Here is a 22,006-nt window from a genome sequence, read left to right as displayed (position 1 = left end):
CCAGGGTTAAGGAAAATATGTGTAGTGTGAAAAGCATAATCATCATTATCACAATATCATTTGATCTTCATCATCATAATTCTCATTTCATCACCATCATCATCAGCAGCAGCATTCATCATCATCATCATAATCATCATCATCATCATCACCATCACCATCACCATCATCATCATCATCATCATCATCATCACCATCAACACCACCACTATCATCATCATCATCACCATCATGATTGTTGCACCATTTGCAATAACGCACCAATACAATCATGATCGACTTTTTAAAAGAAAATAAACTCTTACCCTTTTTACACAGGATTTTCTTAACCCCGGACTATCGCTAACCCCGTACTATCCTTAACCCCGTACTATTTTTTTTCCTTTTCACACATGCCAAATTGTTATCGCTATCCCCGGATAAGGAATGCTTGCTTTTCACACACGAAACTCGCTAACCCCGGACTAGTGGTTTTTGTCGATCATTCGTAGTACAAGTACTTCACTCGTACCTTTTTACACACGCTAAAATTTCCTTAACCCCGTACTATAGGTGGGGCTAAATTGCCATTTAGCCCCCACCTATAGTACGGGGTTAAGCTTAGCCCACTTTCGTTTTACACTAGCGATCTTAACCCCGTACTATCGCTCTTAGCACCGCAATTGCTGGGATAACCCTGCTTTTTTGCAGGGCCAAATAATCCCGTACTAAAGGTGGGGTTAGCCCACTTTGCAAAAATGCTGTGTAAAAAGAAAGTGGGCTAAGCTTAACCCCGTACTATAGGTGGGGCTAAATGGCAATTTAGCCCCACCTATAGTACGGGGTTAAGGAAATTTTAGCGTGTGTAAAAAGGGTATCTGTGGGCCAAACTCTTTACAAAACCAACTACAGTATACAGGTAAGTCCTGTATTGTTGCGTTTGTCTCAAGTTAATATACTATCTAGCATTCCACTGTTCAAAACATTCATCAAATTGACTTCAAATGTACCTATGTACATGCATGTACACTGCTAGTCAGACTTCCCTAATTCACTGCATACATAACGTAGAGGAACGAAGACTGCCGTAATGCAGGCCAATTTATGTGGGGAGGAAATACTTGGAATGCACCCCCATTACATTGACCATGGAAGGTATTTAGGTGTTTATGTTCATGGTCACTGCCAATTGGACCACCATTCGTTTACATTGGTGTTACACGCCTCTTGAGCTCCCTTTGTATGCAGTATATAGTCCCTATGCCTACATGTATACAATGTAAGACTTTGGTGGATTTATAATTGTGAGGGTGGAATGAACAGGTGAAGAGTGTCTGAATTGTTGCCATTATATTTATTTCAGGCAAAATAAGGTTTAAATCTAGAATTCAAAAGGCCTAACCATTAAATTCGCAAACTATTCAGATGTAAATTATTGTGTGTAGATGCCCAATTTGTATTCACTGTCTCTTTCAAAGAAAATAAATAAAACTTAAAAATCCAATAGAAATACACATTTATGGAAACTGCTTTGGAATAAACTACAATATACTGATCATACAGTGGGAGTCAGAACTCAGTGGTCTAAAAGGTAATCACAGTATTTATGTCAGCTCTGCTGTAAAACATTATCCCAAACAGGCCTTAAATACTTCTGCCCTTAGTTTACAGATGAGAGTCGTAACAAGTTCAATGATATCGGCTTCTAGATATATCCTAAATCATTTTCACATGAATGTCCTTTATGAAAATGACCTTGAGCGAGTCATGAAACAATTAGTGGCCAATTTGACAGTTAAATTGTAATACTCAGTGATCATTATCTGTTATAAAACATAAAAATAAATTACTTGTGAGGCTTAATCAAATATAAAAAACAAATATACATCAATGGAAGTCTATAAAATGCAATAAACTACTTTAGTGATCAATATGAGACTTAATAAACCAGGTACCGGTCATACCAAACATTTTCATCGATTTTGATATTTGATTAAATAATAATAATAATAATAGGCATTTATATAGCGCCATCTATCTAGAAATATTCTATTCCGAGGCGCGTTGTTATTATTATTACAAAACATCTTCAGCATTAAAGAAATCTGACAAATAGAAGACACAATTTGCGATTATGAATGTTTCCTTATAAGCAATATCCCAAAATTCAGACATGTAAATTCTCTTGTTTTGGATTTTTTCACAGGAAACATTTCTTCATATGTTACCAAGAAATGTATACTATCATTTTTTATTATTTTAATTAAACATTCACTTTTACCTTTGGCACTCACAGAGTATGTGGTGCGTTCATATAATACAAGTATACAACATCTATAACCCCATAAGTATTTGAAAAACTCTATCAAAACCTGGGAATTGCTTGCAAATATTTTGGTTTTTAAGGGTCTACGACCTGCTTTTACAAAAATGTTGAGTTTGGGTGGTCCTTTTCAGGACCAACACTTGCCCAAGAAAGATACATGATGTACCACGAAACCTACTACACTATTCTTCTTCGCCATGGAAACCTTCAGAAGTTATGTCTACCATCTTCATGTGGATTGTGCAAGTTGCCCAAATTTAGGAACAGGGTGTTTTCTATTATCTGTAGATTGATTGATAAAAAATTAACGACACTATCAACACATGCGTGTCATATAAGTGTCGGACAGTTAATCTGGAAAGGTTACTATAATACAGTACAAATTACCCTAATGCAACTTTACAAAGGAACAGGATTATAAATAAGTGATTATCAGTAATAAATTAATATGTTAACTACTTCCCCGGGATAACTTCCCTACTCTTTACGAAAAGAGGAGTAGGTTTTTTAACGTGCAAATGGTGTGACTCTCCCTTACACGGGACCGACGGCTTAGAGTCTCCTCCGAAAGACTATCTGTAGAAGGTTGGTAAATATGCCTTTATATCTGAATGTTGTACAGTATTTCACAGTATATAGCGAAGCTTCCTTTGAACATAGTGCTATGTTTTGTTAATACTTATCTAGTTGTTAGGATAGCTCAGCCAACATTTGCATAACATACCTCAGAACAGGAAGGCTTTGTTGATAGTAGTTATCAGGTATAGCCATACAGATATGCCCTGTTTCATGAAGCTTGCTATCAATACCAAGTGATACAAATCAAGTACAAATTTACTCTTGACCAATCAAATCACAGGATATCTGTAGCATGTAACATAGGCCTAAGAGTGAAATTTGCCATTGATAACTTTGTTACTACGGGGCCTTTTAGTGATGGAACGGGATCCTCAACTGTCATGTTCAGATATTACCAGTCTTGAAGTAAGAAATGGATTATAACACAAGCTTTTTGAAATAATCTCCTACTGCAAAGGATACATGCTAACGGTGGAAAATATTCTGAAGAGCTTTGATGTTGTATTCAACGTTTTCACTTAATATGCATTCACAAACTGTCACTGTCCGAGACTCCCATCACGTTGCTTATTGAGGTCATACAGAGTTAAAGTTAAGCCTATGGAGTCTCACGTGAACAAGGCTAATTGATATCACTGATTAGGTACCTATACAATCTCATGTAGGACAGAAATATACCCTCAATCTAATCTGGATTAAAGCAATAAATATCTAATCCTTCCATTTACTGATAACACCTTTGTACACAGCAGCTTGGGCTACAGTGGAAATAAAGATTTATATGACCCTATTCTATTTTTTAACAGCAAATCTTATCCCAGCATCCAGATAGAATTAGTGGAAAAATATAATTATTGAACACCTGTATATGTCATCAAATGATCCACATATATCGATGCATGCCAGTATCAAAATCTAAATTCAGACATTTGCTGAGTTGTGCAATGAATTAACTTTCAAAAGAAGGCATTATTAGCTGAACTTCAAAAGGTAAAATAAAGGTAGCAGTTTCTCATATTTTATATGGTACACCACTGGAAATCAATACACAAACCAAAACCATCAGTTAAATCATATGCAGAAAGGATTAATAAAACCGCTCCATGAATATGGAAAAATTATAAATTGGAACAGGAAATTGTATAAAATTGGGGCTGAAATACAAAGTAGCTTGTGTGAGTCATAGTTTGCCTTGTAGTAAGATGATTAATGAAAATGCCAACAGGGAACAACAAGTCTTGTCAAACTTTTACCCACTTTTCTTTGAAATAGGCCCTAAGAAATAAATGATCAAATAAATTATCAAGTGCACATTTCCACTCTACAGAGTACTTTGCATGACACTGAAATCATTTCCTTCATATATAATATTTTTGTTCAAAACATCTTATATAACTTGGTGTAAAAGTTTTAAGATTACGCAGACCTGTATATTCTTAGTTTTCATTGATGTGAATAAAGTAAAATTGAATTTGAACAGTCATGATTACCCTGTCTCTATTTAGCCCAGCTGTCATTCTAACACACAAGCATTTCAACGAATAAAATCATATCAAATCAAAGAAATGTTACAATTCATAAAGTATTGAGATAAACCTAACTCTCACAGGTTCTGGATATTTCTTGATCAGCTACAGTACAAGGCCTATGGGCAGTAGTCTCCTTGATCAGACCATTTGCAACATGTAAAGGGCGATTCCATGCTAGAAAAATCAGCCATTTTCACAACATTTTTCAACCTGCTGTCCAAACGAACGAAGAACTTCAATTTGCTTTGTGGTAATATTAAAGTACTACTGGGTAGACATGCAAAAAACTGACAACCAACAAAAATATGTTGTCCATAGGTGAATTAGAGCTTAAATTGTTGCGTGTCGTACGGGACATTTCTGCGTCCTGTACGACACACAACATCTTCACCCATAATCTATTTTTTTGTGTTGGTTATTAGTTTTTCACATGACTACCTACTATAGCTTTATCATTGACAAAAAAGAATATTTTATTGCTCAAGCATATGGCTAGGAAACTTGAAATTGTTGTAAAAATGTCCCGTACGACACGCATGGAATCGCCCAAAGGGAAAAGTATACGAGGATGAGATAGAAGTTTGTTTGGCCTGAGAATTATTTTCCTTCTATGTGAAATTCAAGGCCACCGTAGGGGACTGTTTTCCTGCCATCCAAAGGTCCAATGCACTGTAACTCTATACTGCTCATGTTTTTTAAATGCAATAAGCGGCAGGCATCCAGACCGTGTGTGCACAACTGCAGCGCATATTTGGGGAATGTATCGAAACTTTGCTCCAGTTTTGGAAATGCTGAGAATATGGATGGAGATGGGGGTGATTTTAGGGGTGATATTGTGTCTGGCAAATTAAGCACTAGAGTAACCTACATCTATCGAGTATTGAGAATATCACTTATTATTTGTAGGAAGAAACAGAAATATATAAATCAATTTAAAGGAAAAAAATCTGAAATCAATTCAAACAATATGCAGAAATTTATTTCAGGGACAAATAATTATAAGAGAAAAATCTTTCTTAGTTTATCACTTCTGTTCTTCAAGTGCTCCATTTGACTTTTTTTAGGATCAATCTTTTCATTTACTGTCCAAATTAATCATTGAGTTAAGATTAAAGTCAGATATATATACCTAATCAGTAAAAAAAAGATAAACAGCTTTATTATTTGAAATATCTATACATTTGAGCATCATTTTCAAATAAAATTTTATTATTACTTTTTATTTTATTTATTACTTTTTCAGTTTTTAATTTTATGATTTATTTTATTTCTTTATTTTTATCTGTTTAATTGGTTGATTATGGGTATCCATACCCCACAATATCATTTTAAGGGGGGCTACTGAATTCTACCTTCAATAACATTCTCTCTTCAAGAACATTTTTTCTCACACTGACATTATACACTCCAATGGAGGGAATAATGTTGTCTGATAAAGATCATGTGACTCTCGTTAGAATCCTACCGTGCATGATGGGTACAAAAATGGCTGAAATAACAAATCCAGGTGTCAGTCATGTGACCCCCTACAGGGTCCGCAGATTCCCAGGTGGAGTTTGGTATAATTCCATGGAATATCCTCCTCAAATCACTACTGATTTGCTTCATAGTTCTTTATCAAATTGGCAATTGAACACAAAAACAGTCTGACAAAATGATAATTACTGGATGTTTTTCTTTTCTGATACCAGTGACCTTTTCCCCAAATACATTTCATTAATGCTCTATTTTACTTAGCAAAGGTCAATCTCATTTTGCATTGCATTTTATTCCTATAAAATGACATAATCACCATCATGCAAACACTATATCATAAATAAAACACATATTAGCTCAATTAAGTCGAGATAAAAGTACTCAAATAAAGATAGGGTATCAAAAAGCAATTGTAAATGTCATCATCACTGTGTCAAACTTCACACTTCTGAAGTACAAAGGGATCAATGTCTTTAGTTAAGTCTGCATGTACATGTAGTATCCCAATACATGTAGCTAAAAGCAAACCCATGCAGAAAGCAACATATGGGACTACATACAAAAGGATTTGCTTTTGAATACGGTCAGATGCAGGATCAACTAGGCCGCAAACAAGCTGCGCTGCCAACTTTGGGGAGAATTTTCCATGAAATCAGAGATTTTTTTTTTATTACGATAGATGTAGCCAATGTAAACAGAAGTTAAATCAGAAAGATATTGAAAACATTATTTTGATGACAAATTGTCAATTTCAAGGGAATATCCGTGACCAGCAGTTACACTCGCCAATTCTGGAAAATGGGGTAAAGCGCCTTGAAGTACAATGCAGGCTCATGTTAAGTTGGTGAGTCCTTGATGTTGTCAGAGGAGTGGCAATGTGGGAGGGGAGGGGGCTCGGTGGACAAAAAGTTTTATGTTAGCAATCTTGGTAAATTTGGTCTCCTACAAATTACTAAACTTTCCAACAATGTAGGTAAACTTTAATACACAAATAGACCTAAACAAGTTATGCAGTCCTGCATGTACTTTGGTGTATTCACTGCTTTGCTTGTCTTAGGGTGTGTTTTTCTCTATTACAAAAATCATTAATCTCTTTGCAACATAAAAATCAATAAGAATGGGAGATCATTGCTGATGATTGATGTGAACCCTTCATCAACAGGAAGGCATAAAATATCTATGAAAGATTCCTTTCAAAAAGCCAAAGACCTGTTCCTGACTTTCTGCGATTATAAAGATGAATAGAGGGTAAAGAAAAGGGCCGGTGAAAAACTGACGAGTTGGACGAACTATGGAAGGTAATTTGTAGTTTACAAAGGATGTCAAGTTCATTAGGAGCAGAGAGTGCAGAGTTAATAGAGGTATTCATACCGCCCCAATCAGACAAAGTGAATTACAAGACCTTGTTAGCTGGCCTCAAATTACCCAATTCTCATTTTGTGCAAATGCACCCACAGGTTCTTGTGGTTCTACATGTATAATTACATCAATGGGGATATACAGAATTAGTATTTTTTTTTTAGCGTTTCTTTCTAAGCACCACATAGTTTTTTCCCCAGGGGGGGGGGGCAGTCAAATATATTGCTGTACACACACGTGACCAAAAAAAACGTGTTTAAAGGGGTGTTTTTTTCAGTTTTGGATGCGGGCCGTGCGTGCAATCGTTAAGGGTATCAAAAACACCTATTTTAAAAAATAAGGGTGGTTTTGAAAGACTGGTCAATCGTAGAGTCAAACATATTTAGGGTATTTTTTTTTTCTAAGACAAGCCAAACGTGTTTAGGGTATGTTTTTTCCCAAGCTTTTTCCCCGGGGCTTTTTCCTCCTCGTTTCTGAAAAGTGTTCAGGTTCTTCCTGATTGTGGTATTTTAACCCTAACTGCACTGGGGGTATGCAATACCCATGAATATAGTTTAGTCTATATTAAATATATTGTTAGCAAGAAGACAAAACTTGTTTAGGGGTCATATTCTGGCGACAACTTGTTAAGGGGCCAAAATGTGTTAATGAAGCTCGCGAAAAACTTGTTTAGGGGGTAATTTTGCACAAAGAAAAACTCATTTAGGGGGTGTTTGGAAATAATTTGGCCATGCGTGTGTACAGTAATACATTTGACTGCCCCCCCCCCCCCCCGGGTTTTTTCCCAGCTCTGACATGGCTTCAAGGTAAAAGCCCTTTAGCATACTAGTATCAAGGAATAAATTCCTGCCAGGTACCTTACCTGGGTCAAGTGAGGCAAATGCAGATTATGCCTTGCCAAAAATGTTAGTGCTGAGGTGGAAATTGAACCCCGAACCTTGTGATCTATTGTCTGGAGACTAAACCACTAGATCCCAACACATCCATGTGAGCCTGCACCAGCGCCCCCCCCCCCCTTTCCCTCTCTCTCAAAAAAATGTTCTTATAATTTTTTAAAGTAACAACTAATTTTTGAGAATTTTCTTCCCGGACACTGTGACTCTGTGAGTACTTTGCCTTCACACTACGAGAGTAGGCCACTACCTGGCAGGGAAAATATAACAAAGGGAATCAAGCAATTTTGCCCCTGAAATGCTCAAAAGAACCCCAGAATATCGCTAGCAATGTTAAAGGCTATCGAATGTGGCAGCAGTAGGTTATGAAAAGTAGCCCCTGAAAAATGAATGAATTATTTTGCCTGCTACCTTGCATTACGGGATCGGAGTGAATAACTCAGTTATGAAATCCAGATAAATTTTTCCTGATGAGGGTGGTCTGAATGCACCTTCTGGGACCATTTCAAACCATGACAAAGCCACAAGATATTACCTCTAGGCTTGGACTTGGGTACCCTCCAAAACAAACCACATAATACATGCACTCCTCTAAAACTCCCATCGCCATACCGGTGTATCGCACTGCAACACAAGAATCTACCAACATTTTTTATTTTGATATCTAAAGAAAGAGTTCCATGCCACGGGACATTTTCGGCATGAGGTCTTTCCGTTGTGCACAGGAGGGAAAAAAGGCAGAAAGGAACAAAATGATGAAAGGTATTCTCTCCCCCTCCTCCTTTTATTCCCCATTTCACTTGAACTCTTAAATTGAAATTGTTATCGCTGAAAATTATTTGATCGTTCGTGCATGCGATGCATTCCTTTCACGCACGGGCAACAATGACGTTCAACAATCAGCGACAAAGCCCTCCGACTGTCAACTTGATCGATTGACGACTCAGAACCTTTGTGTGCGATCCTAAGCTTTAGAGTTTCCTCCAAGTCAGGCCGCGCAAGGCCCCGACAATAAATGCCCATTGTCAGAAAAACCCACTTTTTTGTTCAGGACCCAAACCATTTAGGGAGGGAAGCGATAAATGGGTATAAATAGAGGTGGATGTGATGGTATTTCAATTGCCTCTCAGAGGCAAGTTAAAGGTCCACAGAGTTCTGCATCATAGATTAATGGTTGTGATCATGTTTAGACCTACATGACAGTCTAATGCACACGCGGGACTAATACAAGACATGACAACAACTCATTCATCTATCAAAGGAAATCATTGGGTCAAATGAGGTCATCTATTCATAGTCATATAGGCATTCAATCACAGTTTAATGCACCACTAATGTCTTTCTAGCTTTGACTTGAAAACAATGAACATAATTATGTACAACTGGTGGCAGATCAGCAGTTTTGCAGTTTGGGCCAAGGTACAAATCAGCATTTTTGAAGTTTGGGCCAAGGTACAGACATAATGTTTTGATTAGCAACAAAACAAATGCACAATAAAAAAAGTCTTCACTTCCCAAAGGGATCCTCCATTTTCAACCTCGCCTCATAAAGGGGGCCCAAGAGGGATGGGGTAGCTATTGCGTACGAATTTAGATCAGAAAGGGGGAAACATGTACCCTTTGTGCCTCTCCTTGGATACGTGGCAGTATACAACAGTCTTACCAAACCATATTCATTGCACAGCGTACTGTAAAAATGTTAGTTTCCCCTTCCCTTTCCCCTGCATTTCTGATACCATTGAGAGCAGTGGTAACAAAGCGACAGCAAATAAAACTATATAATATCAACGATACTTCTTTATCTTATTGCTTTCTCTAACTTTTTTTCAAATGTATCACATTTCTGATGGTAGAAGATTGCCAAACTTACATCCCATAATAATAAGAGATTTATGAATTTATTGTGCCCCTTTAGCTGTTACAGTGTACAAAAGACATCAGTTAACAGTGTAAAGCCCATTTCACTCTACATTTCAAAAAAAATATCACTGAACTTCACACCTTTTTCTTCACACCATCCATCATCCCCAAAACACATAATAAAAAGAACTCAGTCGCACCCCTACTCATCGCCCTCATAAACAAATTGCCTGAGAGGATTTTAAATACACTAAATCATTCTTTATAATCATAATACCCATTAATATAGTGCTATCTCTACAGGTCATCGTTATCATTATAATAGTATCAATCCCTAACCTGATATATAGGAATGATAATGATATTCCCATAAAATCCTTTCCTTTTGTAATATCTGTTCCCATTTAGTTAATTGTAATGATACATAATGTGTGTATAGAGTCAGATGTATAATGAGCCAGAATGTTTAAAGTGCAAAACATGGCATAGGGGAGAAATTCATTTTCTTGAAAGTTTGAGCAAGTAACCATTTTGACTATCAAAAATGAAAATTTAAAGGAGAATGAAACTCTTGGAGCAAGTTAGCTTTTGTGAAAGCAGAAAAATAAAAAATAAGATCAACAAAAGTTTGAGTAAAATAGGACTAGCAATAGAAGAGTTATGAGCATTTGAATGTCGAGATCACTAATGCTATGGAGATCCTCCCATTGGCAATGCGACCAAGATCTATGATGTCACTGATGAACAACTCTCCCCTTTTGGACACTGAAAATATACCCCAAAACATCTCTTTTTGCTCATTCTAATCATATGACAAACGATTCATCAATGATATAATGTTGTGAAACCTCTGTACTTGTCCTCTCATAAAGAGAACACCTCACCTTGTGATAGACTCTATAAAAGTGAGAATATAAGTGAAAAAAGTACTAAAGTAATGAGGGAGTTGTACGTGTGTGACATCACAGATCTTGGTCGCATTGCCAATAGGAGGATCTACATGGCATTAGTGATCTCAATATTCAAATGCTTATAACTTTCTTATTATTCATTCAATCTTCAAACTTTCAACAATATGTTTCTTTGATTTTTCTCTTTGATATGGATTCAGCTGGTTTCAAGGGTTTCATTCTCCTTTAAGCTTGGATAAATTTTTACATAAAATAAAAAAAATATCATAATAAATTAACATGAAAATTTTCATTTTCTTTCTCTTTCCTTTTCTACTTTTTCTTTTATTTTCTTGGTCATGGAACTTTTGGGGATCAAGTGCCCCTACCCCCCCCCCCCCTCTCTCCAATCTCAAGGCCAAAGTAAGGGGTGAAGCTCAGTTCAAAAGAGCCATATTCTCAAATAATACAATTATAAACTAACAGGAAAATTTTGTTTGCATATATCCCTAAAATATATTTCTTTGCTACTTCTGTTAAGTCAAAGACTGTATTGAACCCATTATCTCTGTTGTATGCTAAATGAATGAAAGTTCACTTTAAAAAAAGAATTTCATCTGATACCCATCAAATTGGAGTATGAACATGGCTCCTATCCAGGAAACGTTCAGATGTCAAACTGATCAATGTAAGGTTATTTGATGATTATTGCAACCAGCCAAGGTCAAAGGGCAATGCTCTTCCAAACCATGATTCCATTTCCAGTTTATTTTCCCTTTCTATTGTCAGTGTTGAGAAATTATCTGTCTTTCTTCAGCCACAAAGTCCAAACCAAAACCAATATCATGCTTCACGTGGACTGCAATTCCTCAAAAGAGTTTTTAAAAATCACAAAAGAGATATCTTGGGTGTTGCAGTGAAGCCAGTGATCTGGGGAGCCTTTCATGAAGAGGTCTGTCAGTAATTTTCACTATCTCATTTGCTCTCAGCCAATCAGATGCAAGGATTTTCAGTAGCTTATAACACCCATCAGTGAAAATCACCCACAAAAATCTTCAAAAAACACTCCCCAGGACATATTCACTTTATCCTATGAATATGATCCTCTAAGATTTCCTTTTTATTACTCTCTGACTTGAATCTAAATTATTCCAGAAAATTTAGTCATTTATCTATTATAACAATGACTTCATTCTAATCTATTTTTTTTCTGATCGAATTTTCATTTTTTGATTAATCATTATTTTTCTGGACGGTTGGGGGTGTCATCAGACATTTATGTTTCTGAATCCTGGAACAAAACCTCTGCTCAAGACACCTGTAACCTGATCTGCATGAAGTAGGTCCACCATTTCAGAGTCCCACTATCCTTTCAAGTTCCAATCCAAATGCGGAAGAGGAGAAAATGGAGGCATCTCAAAGAAATCACAGGAAGATGTGGATCTCTTTCACTCTGACCCGGGTAAGGTGACCATCTAGGTCAGATAGCATTGGACACCAAACTGGATCAAAAAAGGGCACTCAGGAGACGGACAGAGGACAGTATCCCTATAGTTACCAGATTGCAGTCCATTTACAGAGTGTGGTCAAAAAGAGGAAGAGAGATTGAACTTGGTGGACCTACCCAATCCAGGAGTCATTTTGGCAGAAAAGGGTAACCAATAATATGGCTACTTATTCACTTGGTCCAAATTTTGAAATCATGATACACCTGTCAAAGATCTTTGGAGGAAAAGGTCATCCAATAGAGAAAAACAATGTACCGTAATAAATAAAGCCCCCCCCCCCCTTAAACGAAATCTTTAGGAATCATTACTTTTTTTCAAATATTCTTGGTTATATTTCATTGACAATTATACTACCCTCCTTTTGCCACACTCTGATAATTTTTCATAATTCTTATAGGAATTAGAATTCATTCCCTTCAATTCCGAAACCTTACCCCCGCCCTACAATGTTTCTACCAAATTTAAATAATATCTCCAACCCTCCGTTCCATAATTTGTTTGAAACAATCCAGTGGCACTTGCCAAGTTTTGCCAACACAAATCGTTTTAATCTATAAACAATGATTACCTATCACAACATCTAAATCATACATCTAATATCCATACAGGGGACAGCCTTGACATATCCACACAAACAATTATGAGACACAGACCAATGAAACCCTATAACATTCACTTTAACAAACATCATTGTTTATACATGGGACCAGCAAAGCCTTTTAATAATGGCTTTAATCCATTTGAAATGGAGAATACAAATCAAGCGATTCTCCGACAGGACTGTCTTCGGTCACTGTACTATAAACAAGGAGAAACTCAAACTCAGAGAAGGAAGTCAAATTGAAAGATTACTGTCATATTGAAAGCAAAAGGTCAATATATGATATAATTTGTTTGAAAAGGATGCACATCCTCGACCACTGTATGTAGGAGTCATGTACGGAAGAGAGAATGTTCACCAGGCAATTGATTGCCCACCTTGCAAGGTTACTTAGGCCAGAGATGCAGGGTTTCCGCTATATTTCCAAGATTTCTCTTGCTTTGTATTTTAGGAAAAGGTTTCCTTTATCGAACCGCAATTGTGTTCCATGTCGCATTCGCGATGCTCAAGGTTGTAAATTTGAGCTGATCGTGTTTACAAATGCATCTTATTTTCGACATTTAAATTTTCCTCCGCATCGTGATTTGAAAGATGTTTACTTTTACGACCGGGAATAGAGGACACTGAAGACACCCTTTGTTTCTCATAATATCTACGTTTTGTAATCACGTTTTCAATAATGATCCATGTTGCCGTTTAAATTTGGAAACAGACATTGAACACACACTATGAAAAGCTATATTTACCCCTGAATGCACTTGTCAAATTACAATATTATTTTTTTGGGGGAGGTTTTTTTTTATGTGGCTATATAAAAAATAAATAAATAGTGACCAGGTAGAAAGAGAATTGCTATCGCTATGTGGAACCAATCTGAGTAGGTACAACCTAGCATATGATGGACCAACACCTGAATATATCAAAACAATCATGGAATCAGAGAATTCTATTCATGTAGCCCTATAAACTGAACATCAAGAACGCATGATTAGTATAGAGCAGTCCTCATGCTAACCTGAAAGAAAAAAACACATTTTTTTTCCTTTTTAATGGTATGTTAGATTCCAGTTTAGCGATATCGTCACATATTCAATAAAAAATAACTGAAGTGCATTATTTTTTTGGAGCTCCTCTAACAGAAAATGTAAAAAAAAATCAAAAGTAAGAAAAAAACCTTTTTGTACTTACTATCATATCTTTCTGTCCTTCTAATGAAATAATCTCTGAGTAAACTGCTCTTGTCGTAAACGATGTTTTCAAATTCTGCGCTACTTGTCTGCGTTAGAACACTCTCCATATTGACTGTACAACACGTGTACCCTGACGGACATACTCTTAAATCATCACCTGAAGAAAAAAAAGAGAAAGAAATAATGATTGATTAGCATGAGTTTAATCAAATGCATATGTACATATATAGTGTTGAGCTACTAATAATCTGATTGTTCTATTTTTATAAACAGAATATGTATTGGCGCAAGGGTAGGCAGACTAATTCATACAATCAACACCAACACCAAAATGACGTCTTCAAGTTATTCATAATATGGAGTTATCACTCCACAACACACGACATGGTACGACAACACCCCTATATCATTTTAAAAATCACATACTTCCTTAATGCACACCCATCTTGTCTTCATCAATGTCATTCAATGTCATTCAATTCCGAGGGTAGCAACTACATGTAGTAACAATAGAATTTAATTTGAAAAAAAATAAACAAAATGCATTTTAACATGTTTTAAGAAATGCATGAAGTATGAACACACTGTGATTCCTTAGTCCAAGACAATTTTTTTTACGAAAAGAAAGTTTGTGAAGTAAATATTAGGCTCAGATGTCTAAACTTTGACAATATATGAGCATCTATATCATAGTGAAGATCTCAGTGAAGGTCAGATGTGTCAGTACGGAATTCAAAGGATTCAGAATCGATTCTGATACAACAATCTCTCCTCACAAAAGTTTTTGATCTAGCTCAAATCCAAAGCTTTTAATGCACATCATAAATTACCTTTTGTTTGACCAGACAAAACAAACAGATAATATTCTTTTGTGGGGGTTCTATTGTGGCTACCCTCCCCTCATGGTGCCTAGTTGAATAGCGTTTTCATCGAGAGATAAATTAAAGTCGAGTTGTATAGAATCAAAGCCTTTGATCTTGTAGCGATGTATGCAATAAATACATTCTAATGCATCATTATCCTATTTCATATAAACCGAGATCCATAATGGACAATAATTTCAAAGAGATTATATGTCATGAGCAGAAAGTTGTTTCTACTGACAAGACTTTATTAGCCTAGAATTCTTTAGTCCCCGATTCTGGCATTGTCAGAATGCAAACAAATGACTTTGAATAACATGGGTTTTCTCATTATTGCAAAAAAAACATTAACTATTGAACATGAAAAAGGTTTATTAGTATCGAGCACTAATAAGTATACTGGGCTTTGGTTCTGTTAGGTTCTGTTCTTTAGCTTCCGAAGATATTTCTCTGATTTATACTGTATCCTTAGCAAAACAAGTGGAATGCCTCTGGCCGTCTCACCTGCATCACGCGATTCAATATAGCAGCAGTGCTGATTTTGAAAACTACTATAACTCGCACAAGATGTTCAGTGATACTTGGTTACTCTTATTTCCATGTTTTATGAACTAGACCAATACACTTATAGAGATATGATGGCAATTCAACAAATACCCCCAACGTGGCCAAAGTTCTTTGACCTTACATGACCTTTGACCTTGATCATGTGACCTGAAACTCGCACAGGATGTTCAGTGATACTTGATTACTATTATGTCCAAGTTTTATGAACTAGACCAACACACTTTCAAATTTATGGCTGTAATTCAACAAATACCCCAATTTGGCCAAAGTTCATTGACCCTAAATGACCTTTGACCTTGATCATGTAACCTGAAACTTGCACAGGATGTTCAGTAATACTTGATTACTATTATGTCCAAGTTTCATGAATCAGATCCATAAACTTTCAAAGTTATGATGGTAATTCAACAGATACCCCCAATTCGGCCAAAGTTCATTGACCCTAAATGACCTTTGACCTTGGTCATGTGATGTGAAACTCATGCAGGATGTTCAGTGATACTTGATTAACCTTATGTATAAGTTTCATGAACTAGGTCCATATATTTTCTAAGTTATGATGACATTTCAAAAACTTAACCTTAGGTTAAGATTTTGATGTTGATTCCCCCAACATGGTCTAAGTTCATTGACCCTAAATGACCTTTGACCTTGGTCATGTGACATGAAACTCAGGCAGGATGTTCAGTAATACTTGATTAACCTTATGGCCAAGTTTCATGAACTAGGTCCATATACTTTCTAAGTTATGCTGTCATTTCAAAAACTTAACCTCAGGTTAAGATTTGGTGTTGACGCCGCCGTCGCCGCCGCCGCCGCCGCCGCCGCCGTCGCCGTCGGAAAAGCGGCGCCTATAGTCTCACTCTGCTATGCAGGTGAGACAAAAATAGTTACATGTTGCAAAATTAATTTTTGATCAGAAAATCTCTGGCCAAAATTTAGAAGTTGTAAAACATTTTTAATTAAGAATTTGGGATAAAAGGGTGGCGCAGCTCCACCAGAGCTTGCCAACTCTGGTTAGAAACGGTACAAAGCTTTCTGGCTCATGGTTTTAAATATAGTTCTGAACATGAAAAAACTTGAATTTAGTCATGACACCTGTTAAAGAGTGAATCATACCTTGTATGCCAGCCAAGGCCTCTTTAACTTTCAGTTGACATTCCACTAAGACCAATAAAATTTGGTCAGAAATTAATTTTGACCACTCTTGTCAGTTCTATTTAAGAAGTACCATTCATTCCACATCCAAGGACAGAGTCATATTATCAGTACTCTCAAATTACTTACCATCTTTATAGTCTAGAAATGGACAATAAATCATACAAATTTATGTCTCGGAAATATCATCAATTATTCCACTTCCAATTTGTTCTTATTTTCATTATTTGGAATAAAGAATGACCTTATACTAAATAGCAGGGTGGTCTTTATTTGAAACCCCACAATTTATGGCTCAGTACACTTCACAAATCATTTTAATGATCATAGAACCAATATCTGAAAGATTCATATTTGCTTCATTTTAGCTCTCATTATTCATTTTAAATATAAAAAAATACATATTTTCTAGTTTTGCCTCATTTTATACTTTGATAATTTAAGAATTTAACAAAGAATATGTACATGTATGCTCTGGCTTTCCAAACAGATGGTCACATGCATGACCATTACTTTGAAACTAAACTGGACACAGACAATGTATTCCTTTTCTAAGAGATTAGCAAATAAGCAACAGGTTTCAGCATATGAAAACAATTATCACCTCCTTATACATGTAGGTCTGTAGTTACATAAAACAATGACAGGACATGTTGTAATTCAAGGGAAATGAAAGACGCTACAAAATAGCTACACGCACGCCTACATGTAATAACTGCTACAATTGCGACAGCTTTTTCCAAATTGGGATCGACAAGCCAGTTATTAGCGATGCTTCTGAATAATTAATTCTAAAATAAAGGTTAATTAGATTTTGAGAGAGATGAGTGCATTAGCTGTTTCACTCAAAATGGAAGGGAGAAGTACAGTGATATACACAATGAGTGTTTCTACCTGTAATAGTGCACATAGACAAATAAGAAACTAGAACGTTACACCAAGGAACTCAGGACTACTTCCCTGGTTAGACCTCATTGTGTAAAATTGTGGATGATTTTCGGCAATCCCTCAGTAATGTACAGGAGGAATAAGAATTGTCCTAATATTCAATGTACATGTTATCATTTTTTTATACTGAACATACCTGTAGCTTTTTATACAAATGTTTTACTGGATTCTTGGGTTTTCCCACCAAATAATGGTGGACTCAAGAAATAAAGATAACAATCAGTAGTCCAATCTTCTCACTACCCAATCTTCCTTCATCTCACTCCAACAACCCAAACTTCACTCTCGGTACAACATAGCGATTCTTCGAATTAATAAACAGTAACAGCTCAGTAACCAAACCCACCCACAGGGAAATCAATACCGTTGTCTGCGAAACAAACCAATTCGATTCGTGACCTTAATAAGGCCTACAGACACCTGAATATAGTTTTCTTAGAAGAGTTTCACTAAACAGTCAAGCAATAAAAGGGAATTAATTCCAGTAAACGAAATATGAAGAGGGACCACTAATTAAAGACACTGCATGATCTGATACTGCTGATTGCATGAATGTGAAATAGTAATAATAATAAAGGTTTTCATAACAATGGTTGCCTCCCTTGCCTAGTTTTAAATTTCATCATGTCCTCATAACAATGTCTTATCCCTCATGTCTCTATGCATGGATGTCAAATGCATATTGTCTTTTTGAAATTAAACACACAGACTAGGCTCGCTTGGTTGACATTTCCCCATTTACGGATCAATTGAGTATACATGACACCAGAACATGGTGACGGATTCCCTTCTTAGAGTCCAACATTGCATTTCTGTCGCCCCTAGCAACCAAAAACATCTTCCGGATGCTGGTATCCAGATTTGCATCTGCAGAATGTGCAACATTTGACACATACCCAGCCGAACTCCAATTACCCAGAATGCCAATATTTAGACGGTGACTAAAGTAAAACCTGTTATTTCGAGAGAAAATCAAGCGTTAAATGATGAAATATAATCCAATGGGATGCAATAATATTCATGATTTTGAAGATGCTGTATGTAATTTGAGTCGATTCCCTGTTAAATTTCTTAAAAACCCAGGAATCGGAGACACTGCATTTCATTATTCATCATGCTGTTGGCTGAACTTGGAGAGCACCTCTCTCTTACTCGTCTCAAGAGGGCGTGCTGATACGGAATAGTAAAAAAATAAAGCAAGAGAAAGAGACAAAGACAGAAAAAAGACAAATACAAGAATCTTTGCAAACAATAATCTCTTGAAGAATAAAGATCTAAGTAATGTGTTTACTTTGATGATGCAATTTGACGGAAGAGGGAAGACTATATTTTACTCAGAATAGATGCCTCAATAATACCACGACAAGTAGAGACATGAATCTGAAACTAACTTGAGAAAGAACTACACGTACAGGCCTATATACCACGTTTATGAAAGTAACACCTTAAAAGGGACAAAAGATTGCAAAATTTCATGCACTTTTTCAATTACATTACACACTTTTGAAAGTATAGAAAGTTCATTTCTGACTGAATTTAGAAACGTATGTACATGTAAAGCCTATAGGAAATGTAAATCTTACTTAGTTGTAGAGTAAGTCCCCCCCCCCCCACAAAAAAAAAGTCCAGCCAAGCGTATAAATAACAGACAGAGAAGGGTTAGAAATTTAGGGTTTATTCTTGAGAAATACAGGTCAGATTTGACACCTGTTCAACCCCTCTCACACCTGCGATAGGTGCTGAAAGGGAACCCTACCGCACCAGCTATGCAGGAAACTGGCCCTCAACAAAAAGAATTCCCTAGTAAGCAGACAAAGGCAAGTGGAGCAAGAAAGAATCAGACAAATGGAAAGGTAGAATGGTGTTCATCAATGTTTGCATTGCACCATTTATCAATTTCTTTTTCTCCACTTGCGAATGTTGAGCAAATTTGGTTCCCTTCTTTTCCAATTTGCATTGAGGTAAGCCGACTTGTTTGATCATGGTTTGAGCATGCTCATGCTCGAGTCAAGTGTGAAGTAAAGGCTTACTTTTTCTTTGATCAAACATTTACCCCCCGAGACGATTGCTCCTGACATAATTTCTCAGAATACATATTGCATTAGGATATGATAGGTATGCTGCTTTATATAGGCCTAGAGACAATATTACTAGAAGTAGATGCAGTATACTTGAATTTCTATATTAAGCCAATAATCTTGAAGGGCCAGATATGGTGTGACAGGCAAAATTTGTATAATTACTATAAAGTTGCAAGAAAACAAAGCAAGCGAGAAAATATTTTGACATTTTTTGTTGCAAAATCCAATTTTGTAATAGATTTGCCATCATAGTATTCAGAAAATAATATCATATTCCACCCTTCTCTCTTTCCTTTTCTTTTTTTTTTCTTGGTCATGAAGCCCCCAAAGCCCCCACCCCATCTGTACTACAGTGAGTACTGCTTGCATTGATAGCACTGCTAGTAGGCCTCTGTCACGTCATGTAATGTAGGCCCATATTGTAGAAGTGCATTAAACCAAATATGATAATCGTTAAACAGTTATTCACCAAGTTCTACCAAGTAATATTATACTCCATCAGTCTGCCTGGGGGAAGTTTTGGCATATTTTAAAAGTTGAAACTAGAAGACTTGAAAGAAAGCAGGCTGAAGACGGCCACAAAATCTCTCAATAAGCTGGATAGACTTCAACCCCTTAGTCCCATATGAATTGTTTTGATGACATTTATTGAAATATTATTTTCTCTGGAACCAATGACAAGTTTCAGTCTTTCTAAACTGTCCGTTCAAACTCAGTCTCCATGACAACATAAATTTCATCATTCACATCTTTATGATATTGATTAAAAAATGCAAACTGGATAAGGGGTGGGGGAAGGAAGAGTATAATTTATGCAAATTAGTTTGCACTTCCATATTTAATAATCTCAAAAAGTTTATTCAATCACGTCAGAGTAGTAGGTCCATGCATCAATATATTGTTTAGATGACACAGATTGAAGATACTTGTTTTATTTAACTTAAAATTCTGGATTTCGGGAAATGACTTTTAATTATTTTGACACTTGACTTGATACAACACTGATTCTTAGTTGTGGTGATATTCAACAAACTTTATTCTGTCACAATACCAGAGTATGGATAGACTTAAAGAGAAATTATATTTTGTAGTCTGCCTTTTCTTCTCAACCAGTGAGCTCTCCTGGTAAGGGTCACACAGCCTTTTACAAAATCACAATGTTGTAACACCGCCAAACCTTTTTGAGTAAATTCCCCCATGGCTGTTCTAAATAGAGGAGAATTTATACCACTAACAGAAGGACAGAGAAACAAAAAAGAATGAAAATTGACAGACCCCTCACTTTTTGACCTCCGAAAAGTAAATTCAACTGAGAGTTTGAGTGCTTGCTTAGGAAGTGTTGTGTGCCAGAATTCGCACGTCTGTGTCGCAAGACGGTGCATTGGAATTTCCTCATTATCTACGTTCAATGACAATCGTTAAGCGGTCCATTGAGGCATGGACCTACTAGGGAAGATGATAAATGATATGTTCTTAATTCAATGAATGTCTGGGGGTGATTAGGAATGGGGGTTACAAAGTGCTGGCTGCCATGACGAATGATCCATATAAACACATTATTTCTTTCATAATCAAGACATAGGAACTACCCCCCCCCCCAAAAAAAAAGTGTTGCATTTTAAGAATTATGAAAAATTCTACAAATTGCAAAATCTTGTTATGCAGGTCTACACTTGTCACCTATCAAAATTCTTGACATCAATATGGTTGCAAAATAATTGTCTCTGTGCTAATTTTTCACTTTCTACGATGGGCACTGTTTTTATCAATCTCTTTGAGATTTCCTTTTCTTCTCTCACCAATTCCCCCCCCCCCCCATTCCCTTCTTTCTCTCTCATCCCCCCCCCCCTCTCTCTCTCTCTCTGTTTCTCTTTCCCTGTCTATGTGCTCAGCATGACTTACAACCACCGAGTGATCTCGTTTTTTTTTCTTCTCATATATTTCATTTTTGGTGTCCACCTAAGCCATCTTTTTCCCATGACCTCATTGATAAAACTCATGGGGCTCCTGCCCATTGTGGTAAACCTGTCAAAGTGTGAAAGCTATCACATTATCTCCAAACGATTAATCAATCAGGACCCTGCATCATTAATCTTATTAATCGATCATAAAGCTGATTTCTATGATTGATTGCATTGATTGGTGTATAGGATCGATTGTAAATATCATCGCTACGATCAATCAATATGCTTTATGTTA

General features: G+C 36.3%; 1 protein-coding gene across 1 annotated transcript in view; it reads right to left on the bottom strand.

Annotated features, from left to right (window-relative positions):
- LOC129279228 (glypican-6-like) overlaps window positions 1–14,346 on the bottom strand; it is a 57,991-nt gene extending 43,645 nt beyond the window's left edge. Inside the window, exon 1 of the mRNA XM_054915323.2 lies at window positions 14,189–14,346. Within this exon, the coding sequence (XP_054771298.2) occupies window positions 14,189–14,297 (109 nt within the window). The 5' untranslated portion in view covers window positions 14,298–14,346. The remainder of the gene's footprint in view (window positions 1–14,188) is intronic.
- Between the last annotated feature and the right edge of the window lie 7,660 nt (window positions 14,347–22,006).

Source organism: Lytechinus pictus, chromosome 16 (genome assembly GCF_037042905.1).
Source record: "Lytechinus pictus isolate F3 Inbred chromosome 16, Lp3.0, whole genome shotgun sequence".
NCBI classification, from domain to species: Eukaryota; Metazoa; Echinodermata; class Echinoidea; order Temnopleuroida; family Toxopneustidae; genus Lytechinus; species Lytechinus pictus.
Note: the sequence above shows the minus strand (reverse complement) of the source record. Positions and strands in the feature narration are given on the sequence as shown.